Here is a 16,345-nt window from a genome sequence, read left to right as displayed (position 1 = left end):
AGGGTCATCAAAGTAAATAAATGTGTTACCTTTGACTATTATGTGAAGATCCCTACATGTTGTCTAAAATAATGGAAAGCAATCAGGAAAACAATTCTGATTATTTTCCCCCCAGATATTTATTTTTATTATCATTTAAAATAAATAAAAGCAAACAGTTTACAGCTGTCATTAGTTTACCTGTTAAACTATGTTGTTAACTTGTTTATTTTACATACGTTTACATTCTCACCTTGGAGTTAATCATTAAAGCAGTAAATCATTTTATCCAAATAGTAATGCTTGGGATATTTAGGATGATATTGCGGTCACAAACAGTTTTAAATCTAATGAGAGCCTAGTTTAACTAGACTTAACACATCAGCATGTTTTGGTAACTTGATGTGAGCCATGAAAAATGTCCCCTGAGATAATGTCTAATTTGGGATGTGAAATGTGACATGGAAAGGTAGGGGTCCACTAAGTTCACTAAGCAGAGACTGGTTGTCCATGGTGTATGCTTAGTAGTACTTTTAGAAGTTATCTTCTGTTTATAAATAAATAGCCTACCCTGACCCAGACCATAAATAGATAGGAAGAAATAGAGAGAGAGAGCGACAGAACAAGAGTGAGAGAGATATTCTTTGCTTTAGTGCCATCACATGGTAACTCATCACATGTACTGTAACAAGCATGCTTCTTACTGATTCAATGAACAAACTCAAAAGTAAAAAATACACTAAATGTTAGACATCAAAGTTATTCAAACGATTTCATTGAATTATTCGATATTTAAATAATGAAAAATGAATACACATGTTTTTATACAAAACGTGTGGAGAAAAACTCACTCTTTGTAAAATGTCACATACTTTGAGTCTGAATAAAAAGTATGTCACATACTTTCAAGTCTGAATAAAAATACTTTATGTACATACGAACAACCCCCCATGACCTTTAGTTCTGACGTGAGCCTGACTTTGGGCCAATGGACTACAGTTGTTTGATATTATTACAAGTATAATCAGAATCAGAGTCTAATCGCCAAGTAGTTTACACAACAAGGAATTTTCTTCAGTGAGCTGGTGCATACAATAAACATAATGATTCTAAAAGTGTGTGCAGTCTTTAAATATCAGAGTCTAATCGCCAAGTAGTTTACACAACAAGGAATTTACTTTAGTGAGCTGGTGCATACAATAAACATAATGATTCTAAAAGTGTGTGCAGTCTTTAAATATAAAGTAAGACATTTAAAAAATGTAAGATATTTACAACAAAAATACTAACAAACTGTGCAGTATTCAATAAGATATAAATAAAAAGTAACAAGAGTGCAGTAGACTGTGTGTCAGAGGAGCGTTAATGTAACACTCAGTATTTATGTGTGAGTTAAGGCCATTGCACACTGAGTCCGAAATTCGTGTCCGAAATGTTCGCACGTTAAAAAATAAATACGACCTCACGTTATGTCAATCGCGCTTACACACTGCCCCCGAAACTTTCGTCCATCAAAAAAAGGTTCGGATCGGGTTCGATTTAATGCGTTTTTCGCATCCATAGCCAGCATTTTGATAGGTTTTTGGGCAATTCAGAGCCACAGAATGTTGAGGCTGACAATTGCGAAAAAACGCATACGAAAATTTCGCACTCAGTGTGCAAGGGCCTTTAGTGTCAGTTGGGGGTCCTGGGCCTTGTTGATGAGGCCAGCTGCAGACGGAAAGAAACTGTTCCTGTGGCATGAGGTTTTGGTCCTGATGGACCGCAGCCTCCTGCCCGAGGGGAGTGGCTGGAACAGTGTGTGTCTAGGGTGGGAGGAGTCGGCCACAATCTTCCTTCCCTGTAGGAGAGCCGGGATGATGGTGTTAAAAGTAAAGCTGAAGTCCACAAACAGGATCCTGGCATAGGATCCCGGGGAGTCCAGGTGCTGGAGGGTGAAGTGAAGGGCCCTATTAACTGCGTTGTCTACAGACCTGTTGGCTCTGTAGGCAAACTGCAGGGGGTCCAGGAGAGGGTCCGTGATAAATTTGAGGAGTGCCAGCAGCATACGCCTAAAATACTTAATTACCACAGTCAGTAGTCATTTTGTTGGCTTTTTGGGCACATGGTTGATTTAGGAGGATTTGAAAACGGCTGGCACATGGCATGTTTCCAGGGAGGTGTTAAAGATGTTGGTGAACACTGGAGACAGCTGGTCAGCACAGTGCTTCAGGTGTAGTGAAAAAAATCAAAGTCTTTAACCAATTTTCTAAGTTCACAAACAGCACTGGAACTCAGCAAAGTTTGATGCAAAGTGTTTATTGGACTTCAGGGTGACAAAAACTCCAACAAACGTGAGCAAGCCCAGGTAAAAAATAAATATGCTAAGTATACTACATCTTAGCATACTTGAGTATACTTGAAGACTGATTAATCTTCAGTATACTTCAAGTTATTGAATGATTAATTAATTTGAAGTGTGCTATTTTGGAACAACTAATTTTGTACTAAATATATTTTAGTTGGAATTAAATTGTAGAAAAGCACAATTTAAAGTGTATTACGTGTACTTTTGTGTGCTAAAGTGGAACAACTTCAAGTATACTTTCCGAGGTGAAGTTAGTTTCATATTCAACATTCGACATTCGTCTCACATTCAGAAGACGCTACTTTGCAGCGTCGAGTTAAGGACCGGGTGAAAATTACCCCTAAAATTTTGAAAAATGATGACTTTTATAATGATTTTATGACTATAAAACCTCAAACAAACAGCAGAGTATTCCAACAATGTCTGGTATACTTCCACAGCCTTTAATTTTTATTAATAATGTTTTTAAAAGAATGATAGAAAATCGCAAATCTCTGAAAATACCATGAAATCTTCACTAATCTCAATATCTTTTTCAAATTTGTGTCAATAAATCTCAAATATACACATTTACATTACATTTACATTTATTCATTTAGCAGACGCTTTTATCCAAAGCGACTTCCAAGAGAGAGCTTTACAAAGTGCATAGGTCACTGATCATAACAACAAGATAGCCACAAAACATTGCGAGTAGCCAAAACATGAAGCACACATTGTGAACAACCAAAGTAAGTGCAAAAGGGAAGAACCATAAGAGCATGTAGTTAAACAAGTTACAATTAAACAACATGAACCGCTATACGTGCAAGTGTACCTGTGGAAAAAACAAGCAACAATAATAAAAACAATATATCACAGCGAGTACAACATTTTTAAATCAGTTACCACTAACCACAAGAGCAACAAGTCTCTGAGCAAGAGTCATTGTGATCCTTGAGGAAACTAACATCGGGTCAAGCGAACCATTCCTAAGTACCGTTGTACTCCCGGAACAAGTGCGTCTTGAGCCTTTTTTACACCAGATTATTCTAATAATGTCTGACCTACTTCCACACCCTTTACTTTTTCAATAAAACTTTTTTTTAAATGATAGAAAATCGCTAATCTCTGAAAATAGCATGAAATCCTTGCTAATCTCAAGATCTTTTTCAGATTTGTGTCAAAAAATCTAAAATATACACCAGATTATTCTAATAATGTCTGGCCTACTTCCACAACCTTTACTTTTCCAATAAAGTATTGAATAAAATTAATCGCTAATCTATGAAAATAGCATCTAGCATTTAATCTCAATATATTAATATATATATATATATTATCATATAGTATATTGATAATATATATATATAGTATATATATATATATTATATACTATATATATACTATACTATATATATATATACTATATATATAGTATATAGTATATATATCTAAGTATATTGATAATATATATATTATCAATATACTTAAAGATCCTGTAAAGTAAATTCCATGTTTTGCTTGTAAGTACATTATATACGTGTGAAATGAGTTCCTTAAAGCATGTGCAAAGCGCAAAAACTTTGTCGCACTGAAATGTGGAGTAAAACCGAAGAACATTTTCTCTTCCGTTTACAGATCAGGTTTTAATGGGCGGAGCCAAAAAATGCCCTATCTACTCATTTCGCCCCATCTACGTCAGTTCACTGAATGGCTCCTCCTGCTGTACTGTTATTGTAGCTTACATCAGCTAGCTAGCTAGCTTCAGGATGTCTCTCACCACCCGCAACTGCATCTTCCCTGGATGCAAGAACTCCAGCTGCGCTGCAACGCCATTTAAGTTCCCTGTTGATAATGAAAGGAAAAATAGGTGGATAGATTTTGTGAAGAGCCACACTCATGGAAAGCTTCGGATAAACTCCAACAGCCGCCTCTGCGCCACTGACCATTTCACGGCGGACAGTTTTAACATGGACCAGAGACAGACGGAGTTCACCAACATACGGCTTCTCTTGCAGCGCGGAGCCCTACCGAGCATCGCCCCCCCGGCCGTTCATCCTCCGGTCGCACCTGGACCATCCACCGCCGCCAGCAGTTCATCACTCAGTTGTGTGTGCTTGTTATAATTATACTACATAACTTTTCCAGAGGTATCTCTGCTATGAGTTAGTGCAAACTGCTAAATTGATATTAGGCTACTCGGTGTAGAATTATATTTTGGTGAAATGGTAGCTAATGTGTTAGAAGTAGCCTAGTTGGAGAGCTCACTGTCTGCTGTCTCTGCATGGTGTCCATTTTTACTGTTACAGCTCAGGGGAACATTTCATTTATATGCATCTGTGTTTCACTCATTGAACAAATACATTCTAATTGGGTGTGCTCAAGCCTTCGGCGAGAGCACAACCTTTGTTCTCTCACATATATATTTATTTATTGTGAGAATGCTGTTAAGCATTCTCACTATTATTTTCCTGTTTCTCTTTATTATTATTATTATATCAACTTCTTAGTTCTTCCGCCGTTTTTTGGCCTTTAACTAGTTCTGCATACTTTCACCGATTCCTACAATTCTTGTATCAAAACGTTCAGCTCCTTCAGGAGATGTTGGCTATGACTTGTGGTATTTCTCACTTTTATACTTTTTAAGACAATAAGGTTTTTGTGCAAATTATTCTCCCATTAAAAGTAATGGTAAATCCTTTCAAATCATTAAAAAGCTTCCTCCTCTTTCAAACGTAACTACTTCAGCATACTTTCAGCTAGAGACACCATTCAACCTTTAAAATGTTCACAAGACATTCAGCTATTCCCAAATGATTCAGCTTTTTCAAATATTCAGCCAATTTTGAATTATGACAGTTTGAAATACATTAAAAATTTTGCTCCTTTTTGATTTTTATGAAGGAGCAGCTAGCAGAGTGGCACACTGCTGGCTGCTCTTTTTCTGATATTCAACTAAATTGTCAAACAAATTCCTCTAACGTTCATATAGTTTAACGTACAGAAACAAGTTATACCTTAAAATGTAGGAAAAATTGTCCTCTTTCAGCCAATGTAACTACTAAAGAGCTCACATTTACAGATTTTCAGCTATGGGCCTTGAAGCGAGAGCAGCCTTTCAAATTCTCTCACTAACTTCAATGGAGAGGTGGGTAAAATCCGTCAGAGAAAGCAGGAAGGAAGACGATTTCGAAACTGCCGGTAGAGACATATTTATGACCGCACATACATATAAAGGACATCTCTAGTTTCGGCAGAGTCTTGGGTCTCGGAAAATATCCTCATTTTATTGATTGGACGTGTAGTTTTGCGTCTAGGTCAACTTGTTTGAGGTGTGGATGCTAGGTAAATGTTCGTTTTTCTCTCTGCCTAGCTCGTTAGCGATCACAGCTGCTCCATCGCCGTGGCAACCAAACAAACACGCACCAGGAAAGCAAAAGGAACACGTTTTTGAAACTGCAGGTAGAGTCGTATTTCTGACTGCACAGACATATAAAGAATATCTCTGGTTTCGGCAGAGTCTTGGGTCTCGGAAAATATCCTTATATTTTGGATTGGACGTACAGTTTTGCGTCTAGGTTATCTTGTTTGAGGTGTGGATTCTAGCTACATTTCTCTTATTCTCTGCCCTCAGCGCGTTAGCAATCATAGCTGCACCATCACCGTAACGACAGACTCAGTCTCTCACACAGGTGATTGGTACGTTTACTTGACCATGAGAAACCCGATTACTAGCAATTGTCGGTTTATACCAATAATACGATTACTCCGTTTACATGTGTAATTAGTTATGCGATTACTCAATAAACGCGTCTACATGATTCTTTTTTATTAATCGTTGTATGCTCCACGGCCAAAACTTGCACCATCATCCTTCTGCAACAAAGTGTCGCCATGTCTTCCTGTATCGGCTCTACTGCTGTATGTTTCATTCCATCAACACATTGAATCATACTAAGAAAGCCGAGTAAACGCACTCAATGGTAGGCTACATCTGATACTGCTATTACTATCCCAACTACAATTTCAGCTGTTAAAACGATAATATTCTTGTTACGACTACCTAGCCTACTTCTTCTTCTGTTTAACAGTTCAGCTTCTCCAGCATTTTAGGCTATTTAATCTCTTAGCTTTGTTAAGATGATGCAGTTCAGCTTCCACACTGCCTCTTTTGTGTGACTCACACATTTTTGAAATTCATTTCAGCTTGCGGGTGTTTTCTCATTTCTCACTTTTATACTTTTTAAAATATTAAGGTTTTTGTGCAAATTATTCTCCCTTTAAAAGTAATGGTAAATCCTTTCAAATCATTGTTGGAATGCTGCTCCAGACCCTTTCAAAAATACATTTTGGTTGCTTTGAAGCTTCAGCTTATAACGTTCTACAAAATTTTCACTTTTCAGCTTTTTTAGCATGGTCAGCTATCCCCATTCAGGTTTTCAGCATTCTCACTGCTGTTTCGCAGGAACAGCTTTTTCTAGTTTATTTATTTATTTATTATTTATTTTCGCCCCCCTAAGGATCAGTCAATATTTGGACTACATACACAACGGCGGTGTCAAAAGGTTCGTCTTGGTAGCGATTGCGTTGGTTGTATTTGTATTTACTTTCCGTTGCATGGTTTAAGTAGAAATTGCGTTTTTGTGGTGAAAAGTGAAGCTAACGGTGGCTAATTTGCTAGCCACAGTCACTGACGTTACTAACGTCACTACGTCACTAACGTCACGAAAACACGCGTGACTACCTGTAATAGAACATTCGTTTCACATCTGTTAACTTGGGGGATAGCTAGGCCAACTATAGCTTTACTGCAAGGCAGCTGCAGGAACGCCACAAGCAAAGAGGCCAGGGTGATAACTATTTTACTTTGTGATGTGAAACACAATTATGAAATGTAATGTACAATATTAGCTGATATTATTAAGGAAGTAGGCCCACATCTACTTTTGGAAACGGTAGTCTACTATTTCACTGAAGCATTAGCATCATGACATTAGCCTCTGTTGCCCGGGCAACACATACTACAGTGGTCTATGATGCATCTGTTTTCAATCTTTAAAATAAACATTCCTCACAAATACATTTTCGTTGTAGGATTTATTATGACATTACATTACAAGTAAACATGGGTGGGTGAAATTATCATTACCTGTGGTTTCAAACCAGTGTTGCTCACTGCAATGCTGTAGCCTACACGAGACACTACAAAAACATCTACACAGCTGTAGGAAGTCAAACGGCGACAGAACATGTTCGGCACTCCCCTTACTTAATCAAAAGTCTATCTAACTACTAACCTGAACTTCATTGCCACAGCCTAAACGTTGCCAATCTGTTCATGAAAATAATTAATTTCAGCCTAAACCGTACAACGGAACGTTAAATCCAATTCAACCAACGCAATCGCTACCAAGACGAACACAGCAGTAGTCTACTAGTACTGTACCGTAGTAGTACAATTTACCGGGGCAGCTTCTCCACACAGGGCTATATCGCATTTTGCGTTGTTACTGACAATGATCGCTACCAGTGAGCTTTTTATGAATGAGCGATTTTCCACTAAATAAATGTCAAGCTTATTTACGTTTTGGGGGGCATATTTTCAGTTAGCAGATGGGACTGTCTGAATCGCGATTCCATCTTCTACTGCAGGGTAACGTCGTAGAATAATCTTCAAAGGGGGTTCTTTATTAATGAATGAATGCAATGAGTAGGCTACATGCCTGAAAATATCACGAGAAGGGAAAAACTTAAAATGAGTTTAAGTCATAGAGATTAGGTCCATTTTTACACCGGTCTGCCGAATTTATTCGTTTTGATTCAACGATGAGGCTGCCTCTTGCAGGGGAAATGAGAAGACATCTATTTCATTCTACACTTCACTCGTATTTTCAGTTGTAAATGAGCAGCAAAAAAAAATGCCTTTAATTCTATTTAATCTTTATAAATAATAAGTATGCATTTTCATATTAAATATACATAAATCAGTTGTAAAAATGTCATTCAAAAACGGACCCCTGTGCAACCGACGCAAGCAAGCACCCCCTACAATTTCCCCAGAAATTGTACCCTCTAGTTCTATACGGTTTTGTTCGGTTTGACATAACGTATTCAGTGTGATAAAGTTTTAGCGCTTTGCACATGCTTTCAGGAACTCATTTCACACGTATATAATGTAGGCCTACTTAGAAGCAAAACATGGAATTTACTTTACAGGATCTTTAAACATTTACACAATTTCTGCAGAATGAAACACTTTCTGTTATGTACTGTATTGCAACTTCTTCCCAATATCTCTACAGACCGTGCAGCTAATTTATTGCTCAACACTTGAACGGGACTTATTACTTGAAAGATGAATTATTTACTGCGTCTTCTCAGTTACACTATCAGGGCTTGGAAATACTGTGACTTGCTAAAGCAGGCAAATGGCTAGTAGAACATAACATTTCATAATAATTTCAGTCAATCAAACAGCTGCAAGACCCAGTGAAATGTTATTTACAGCTACCAAACTAACGTTAGCTAGCATCGCTAACGACATTAGCTAACTCAACTTCGGTAGGCTATCCTCATTATTTGCAAGCTGGGCAGTGCAAGTAACATGGCATTTTATTTTGTTTACAGCTATGGGCTAACTTGCCAGTCCCACCTGTAAAATCCCAACAAGATCATCCCTAATTAAATATTTTCCCCGACGTTGTAAGAACATTTCCGATTAGATGTCCCACGTTTTGATGGTACTAGGAGAGACCATATTAGACATTCTATACTAGCCTAGTGTTTATTTCTAATCGATTTCAATGGTCTCTAAGCAGGCTTTGGTCTGTCGTCTCCCCAACGTGACGTCATGCAATGCATTGTGGGGGAAAGAAGAATCATTGCAAAAAGTAGCTACTTTTTCGTATTCTATTCCGTTTTGACACCCAACAACATCAAATGCAATGGATAACAGTTTAAATGTTTATTACCAACAAGCAAATAGCGCAAATTCGTTGGGAAAATAAACCTGCCATATGGCCTTTAAGGACAGACCTCTTCAATACACACACTACGCCTCTAAAACAAAATGTAAGGCAATATCAAAGTTAATAACATGTACACTATCTATTTTCAGTCTTCAGAAAGCAGTGTTTTGTACGGAGGCCCTGAAGTGCAAATTACACCCACTAATATGAGTGCATCCCCCAAATGAAAACACTCCCCCCAAATACGAGTCAACTCCCCCCAAAAAGGATGATGTACTCACCTCCCCCCAATACAAACACACGCTCCCCCAAATGGGAAACGGCCTTACAAAACACTCAACTCAAAAACACATTACATTAACTCAAAAACACATTACATTAACTCAAAAACACATTACATTAAAGATCCTGTAAAGTAAATTCCATGTTTTGCTTGTAAGTACATTATATACGTGTGAAATGAGTTCTTGAAAGCATGTGCAAAGCGCAAAAACTTTGTCGCACTGAAATGTGGAGTAAAACCGAAGAACATTTTCTCTTCCGTTTACAGATCAGGTTTTAATGGGCGGAGCCAAAAAATGCCATATCTACTCATTTCGCCCCATCTACGTCAGTTCACTGAATGGCTCCTCCTGCTGTACTGTTATTGTAGCTTACATCAGCTAGCTAGCAAGCTTCAGGATGTCTCCAACCACCCGCAACTGCATCTTCCCTGGATGCAAGAACTCCAGCTGCGCTGAAACGCCATTTAAGTTCCCTGTTGATAATGAAAGGAAAAATAGGTGGATAGATTTTGTGAAGAGCCACGCTCATGGAAAGCTTCGGATAAACTCCAACAGCCGCCTCTGCGCCACTGACCATTTCACGGCGGACAATTTTAACATATATGGACCAGAGACAGAATATATGTCTATAGTTTTGTTCGGCTTGATATAGCGTCCATTATCTGAGTCGTAGGTAGGCAGCGAGAGGCGGAGCTTCAGCTCCTTCAAGCGACACGCCCCCCCCAGTCTCGAGCAGAGAAGACTGCTGATTTTTTCATGATTTCAAAGCCTAATTTTACATACTTGTCGGTGTTATTTTTTCATTCGAATTTGGATGGGTAGTTAATAACTAGTGGTGGGCCGTTATCGGCGTTAACGCGCTGCGACTCTTATCGGCGATTAAAAAAAAATATCGCCGTTAATCTATTCTCAAAGTTGGTTTGGGAGCTGGGTCTATACTACGCAAGCTATGATGACTTTCACCTTGATATTTTAGCGCGGATGTATACCTAGCCGAATTGCACTGTAGGGGGCGAGAACGAATCTTCGAACCTGTGTGTATGCCTTGTGTATGAAATTATCACATCAAACGTGACGTGCTAACATGGATGCAGCTATGAAGCCGCCTGGTTTGCTTCAGGGAAAATGTATTTTTAAGAAGCTTCCCAATGGAAACCTCGACAAGACTAAGGTCGTTTGCACCTTGTGCTATGCGGAATTAGTTTACTGTAGGAGTTCTTCCAGTATCAAATACCACCTAAACGCAAACCATCCCTTAGCTAATGCGGAAGATGCCGGGCCAAGCACTGATGTAGCGCAGGGAAAGAGTCGTCGTCAAACTACGATGTTTGAGTGTAACCAAGGCAAACCCGTCAGCACAGCTCTATCAGCCAAGCTAACTAATCTAATAAACAGTTAATAAACACAAGTATGGAGAAGGGAGTCAGGTAGCTGAGCGGTTAGGGAGTCGGGCTAGTAATCTGAAGGTTACCGGTTCGATTCCCGGCTCTGCCAAATTACGTTGTGTCCTTGGGCAAGGCACTTCACCCTACTTGCCTCGGGGGTATGTCCCTGTACCACTTTAAGTCGCTCTGGATAAGAGCGTCTGCTAAATGACTAAATGTAAGTATATCTTATTGAACATCATTTATTTTCATCACCAATTATCATAGTAGAACAGCTTTCTCAAGCAGAATCAGAATCAGTAAGCTGTTCTACTATGATAATTGGTGATGAAAATAAATTATGTTCAATAAGATATACTTGTGTTTGTGATGCATTTTGGAAACAGGAGATGAGCTCCTTGTCTAATGCGCCACCTGGCTTGAGAAACCCGTTCTCAAAGACTTACTTTCAGTCATTGGGTAGCACACATATTCTGAATGCCTTTGGCGGAATTCAAATGAGCCATTTTAATCTAGATTAATCTAGATTAACGCCAAGATTACAGTGATATTAATCTAGATAAAAAAATAATAATCTATGCCCACCACTATTAATAACACATTATTCTGTGGTGTGGCGAACTTAAAACTAGTTTTCAGGTCCACTTTACAGGATCTTTAAACAATGTCAAAAAGTCAATTTAGATGTGTTTAGAGGGTGTCTGTTTTTTTTATCAACGAAGTAAAGGTCTAAAAAGGTCCTTGACCTACGTAGCCTATCATTCACGTCAATCATGGCGTGTCATTTTATTTTGGTGAAGCGGTGGATGAGGGCTGTCATTGTACAAGATTTAAAGGGAACGTTCTTTCTGGAAGAAGTCACGTGGCCGTGTGCATTGCTTTTGCCGTGGTGGATTGTATGATCCATGTTTTACCTCTCGTGCTGTTTAAGAATAGGGTGCATGCGCAATTAGCTTGACTACTTAAATCTGACTTGAATTAGTAAGAGTGTGTGAGCTGGAATTGGCCTTTATGGAACCGCTTTAGCCCCGCTTGACTAATTAATCTAATGCAAGTCAGGTTTGGGACTTGAAGTTTTTTTGAGCGGCCTTTATGGAACAGGCCTCAGAAAACGATCATTGCAAAAGATAAAAGCTGTCCCCACTCCCCACTCAACCAATCTTGATTGAATTAAGGTTAGGAAGTAAGCTAATATAAATAGGCAGTGACATGATCAACAACTGTAGACTATTTTGTAAGCTACTGGTTACTTACTGAGAAAATAATTAAGCTTGTATACTATATCATTCACATTTCAATTTTTTTTATACATTTAAGATCGTTAAGTGCCCACTAGATGGTAGTGTGAGAGCACAAATGGTAAGGGCAGAGCCTCTGGTCAATGTGATGGGTATACCCAAGGATACATTTTGGCGCAACAGCAAGCAAAATAACATTACAATAAAGCAGGTTAGGAATACACAGGGTTGAAGACAGCTGGACAGTACACAGAGTAGCCTTATTCAAGAAATAAAACACAAGTAATACCCATGGCAATATACAAGTAATATCCAATACAGGGAATGTACAAAATACTTTTAATGTAATTGAGACTAAATTAAAATTTACAGGGTCTGGTTTTCCCCCTGGATAGGGATGGGAACCTAATATAGGATAGAGACCTGTGTTTGTCAGAGCATGTTTGAACGGAGTTGTAAATTAGTGGAGCAAGGAACAGAGTGCCATTAATTAAACCTGAGCAAGGAGCGCACATTATTAATGGCCCAGTTTCATAGACATGGATTAAACCTGTAGTCCAAAAGTAAGAGAAAAATGACTAGGCTTAATCCATGTTTGGGAAACGGGACCATATCGGCTGTAAGAACAAATACAGTATGTAACAAATGTGAACAGATTTAATCTCCATGCCGCTATTTTGCATTGGCTGAGCAGCCTTTGGCCAGATATCTGGTGCATTCCTTTGCCTATTTGGTATGCTATTGAATGTTTGAATCACCTCTGACCATACATGGGGCATAGCGCACACATAGTTTTCTTTTCACTCACACTTTGGTGGTTGTAAAGTTTCAGCATAATACTTTTTCCATGCCAAAACGAGTCTTTAATAAATGTGTATATGACCTTTCATCAATTATTTACAATCTCTTTGTATGCTCTGCGCTTGGAGTCCTTATAGGCTATGGTTGCATTCATCCCCGTTCCCCAGTCGAGGTGCATAATTTTCGTAAAATGAATGACACTGAATAGTTTGCAAATACGAAATAATAGCTACGTAAGAGCCCACATGATCACAGTAGGACTACGTACAACCTAGCACAGACACTACGTCAAAAAAGGGGGTGGGTATGTTGGTCCCAATGTCAAAAAGGGGTGGGTATGTTGACGTCAACCAATAGCATGGAAGCATAGATGGTCCAAACGTTTACACGTGGTTGAGACGGGGCCACGTTAGTAAGCAAGGCGGCAAGGATGGTTGACACATGGAGGCATCTTAATACTTGCCCTTGGGTCTTCCATATCCCAGAGCCAGCAGCTCATGGAAGAACGCAAGCAGCTGCAGCAAGAGAGGGAGTTTCTGGAGCAAGAGAAGAGGAACGTTCTGGAGTCGGGTGCTGCCGGGGCTGTTTTGCGCCACTCCCTGGACCGGGAAAGCGAGTGGCACAGGCGTGCGTCGGCGACGCTGAAGGAGCTGGAGGGAGAGCTGGTGGACAGGCAGAGCTACTACTGCAGCCTCATCCTGCCCAAGGAGCAGAGGCTGGAGATGGAGAAGAACCTCCTGATATTGGTTCTTGATGCCCAAGAGTGGAACTACTTGACAATCACTGTTTAACATGTTATCATGAATAAGAAATGGCTAATAGCAGTGTGTTATTTTAATCTGTTATTATATTATTTATTTGCTTTATATCCTGCATGTGTATGTAAGGGTGGGTGTCAACCTGCCCCCACCTCTCATATGCTAAAGTCTGGAGTTTCTGGAAAGACCTTCTACTTGATGGCTCTCACACCCCATTGTGTAAAGATTTGGTCTGATTGGTCATCCTTGTGTATAAAGGGAATGGTAAAGCATTGTTCTGTGGATTCCTCATCTCCTGAGACATTCTCCTCAGTTCTCCCTTGTACTCGGGAGTCAGATGGCTGAGCGGTTAGGGAACCGGGCTAGTAATCTCAAGGTTGCCAGTTCGATTCCCGTCCGTGCCAAATGACGTTGTGTCCTTGGGCAAGGCACTTCACCCTACTTGCTTCGGGGGAATGTCCCTGTACTTACTGTAAGTCGCTCTGGATAAGAGCGTCTGCTAAATGACTAAATGTAAATGTAAATGTACTCCTTGCTCATGTCTTGCTTTCTCTCTGATTTACAATGATCATGGTAGAGTAGGTAAGAGTTAACTTTCATTTAGTAACATGTTTGCCTTGTAATTGATTTCATTAATTTGGAATGTTATTAAATGTTTATTTCATTTTAACCTTACTTTGACCATTCTTACTCTGATTTAACCCATAGAGTCAAATAACTGTAATTATATTTGTATTGGCATTATTTGGTTCATGCTGATACACTGTTCAGTTTCCCATCTTCCTTTAAACCACAGGGGAATTAGTTTAGGTTGTTTGGCCAATATTTAACCCCCTACATGTACATGTGTGCTTCATGAATATGTGTAGGTGGTGATTCAGTTTCTCGGTCATTCTTGTCCATATTATCAAATGTATCATAATTATAAAAGGTCAAATTCATCCTGGATCCACACTCATGATTTTGTAAACACAAGATCCAAACTTGACCACAGGTAAACCTGTGGAGCTCATGCAATCCATAGTTTTTTACAACTCTACACCTCCTAAGCCAGATAGATGGTATCAAGCTTGAATTGAGAGTTATATTTGTCTATGTAAATGTAAAGATATACACACAATTGTGTGTAAATAGTATGTCAATGCACCATCAAAAAGATTTTGGAGACCATCCTCTACGATCCTGTAAATAAAGCCTTTGTGTGGATTTACTGTTTATTAGCCTTTGTCTTCCTGATTAGCTTGACCAGTTAACATTTCACACTAGCCTATGGGTTGTATATACAGTACAATCCCAGACATTATAAACCTGAAGTGCAGTAGTTTCTGTGTTTCACCAATAGATGGCGAGACAAGCACAGCCCCCTAAATACTTTTTGATAGTGGCCTATTGTGTTCATTCTGTTTTCTGTGTCCAATTTAGAATGATAGTTTTGACAAAAGTTATCAGAGCAAACATGGTAAATATCTATGGTACTGTTTCATACTGGGGAGATCAAAAGAAGACTTTACATGGGAACGTTTTTCAGTGTTTTTTTGCTTCCCTTATTTTCATATGCTTGATATGCTGATTTACTGTAGCCCACACATTAAAGTCAAACAGTCCATCATCCCTCTCATCTCTGAAAGGACAGGGAGGACTCCCGCGGTGGGGAGATGAGGCAGGAGGCTCTGAAGTTGACGCGGATGGGAGGGCTGACCCTCGGCAGGTCCTTGGTAATGAGGGAGACCTCCTGCTTGTCTAAACACACTCCGTTACTCTCCAGGTCCATGATGGACTTTAGCTGCTGCCGGAGATTTGTGGGGGAGGGGGACCGACGAGAGGCCTTGGGAAGAGCCGTCTGGCTGGGGGTGAGGGGAGGGTCAGGAATGGTGCTCCTGTGGGGGAGCTGGTGTTTGGTTATGGTTCCTCCCTGTCTGCCAAGCCAGAGAGACTGGTCTGGGCTCCTGCGGAGCAGAAGGTGGGCCACCTGCTTCTGCTCATAGCTCTCCCTGCGTGAGGTGTCCTTCTCAGACACAGTTGACCTGGAGATAAAGAAAACGAAATGAGCTGCATGAGTTTGTCACCACTGCAGACTGTTGTCTTGTCATTTTAGACCCATCAAATTTGTATGAAGTTTCCTTTCTTTATCTATTTCATTATCAAGACATTGTGATGGCTGTGTATAGTTAAAAATATAAAGTGAAATTTACTATGCTGATGAACATATCTGAAAACAAGTTGTGTTCTTTCAATTAATGTTTTTTCCTTCTAGTTTTTTTAAATATAAATTTAATATGCAAAGTTATTACTGTATTCTTCATAACAGAGTACTTACTCTTGCCATGGTCTAGTTTCCAGCACCAGGTCCAGCCAGGAGGCTTCATAAGACTCCCTCTGTCTTTCGTTGGATTCACTTACATCGCTGTGACTGTTCACAAGGTAGCAGCTCCCCCGGTTTAAACAATGCATGTTGTATATATAGCTACAGTAGGATAGTCTGTACTACTAAACCTATATAGACTCTAGTTATGAATGAAGGATCTGTTTGTGTCTGAGAGTCTGTTGCTCAACAACCTTTTAAATAATGTCCAGTGCTATTTCCATCCCACTTTATCACAGCT

General features: G+C 39.4%; 2 protein-coding genes across 2 annotated transcripts; one reads left to right on the top strand and one right to left on the bottom strand.

Annotated features, from left to right (window-relative positions):
* Positions 1 to 1,926: 1,926 nt before the first annotated feature.
* On the top strand, positions 1,927 to 13,852 carry ccdc127a (coiled-coil domain containing 127a). Its single transcript, XM_067238729.1, has 2 exons — positions 1,927 to 2,326; positions 13,470 to 13,852. Exon 2 carries the CDS (start codon positions 13,482 to 13,484, stop codon positions 13,773 to 13,775), a length of 294 nt encoding a protein of 97 aa, XP_067094830.1. The 5' UTR covers positions 1,927 to 2,326; positions 13,470 to 13,481; the 3' UTR covers positions 13,776 to 13,852.
* Positions 13,853 to 14,938: 1,086 nt separating this feature from the next.
* On the bottom strand, positions 14,939 to 16,345 carry zmp:0000000930 (telethonin). Its single transcript, XM_067238426.1, has 2 exons — positions 16,060 to 16,345; positions 14,939 to 15,766 (listed from the first exon to the last, which is right to left on the bottom strand). Exons 1-2 carry the CDS (start codon positions 16,191 to 16,193, stop codon positions 15,358 to 15,360), a joined length of 543 nt encoding a protein of 180 aa, XP_067094527.1. The 5' UTR covers positions 16,194 to 16,345; the 3' UTR covers positions 14,939 to 15,357.

This window comes from Osmerus mordax, chromosome 6, assembly GCF_038355195.1.
Source record: "Osmerus mordax isolate fOsmMor3 chromosome 6, fOsmMor3.pri, whole genome shotgun sequence".
NCBI classification, from domain to species: domain Eukaryota; kingdom Metazoa; phylum Chordata; class Actinopteri; order Osmeriformes; family Osmeridae; genus Osmerus; species Osmerus mordax.
This window is presented reverse-complemented; position numbering and strand designations above follow the sequence as displayed.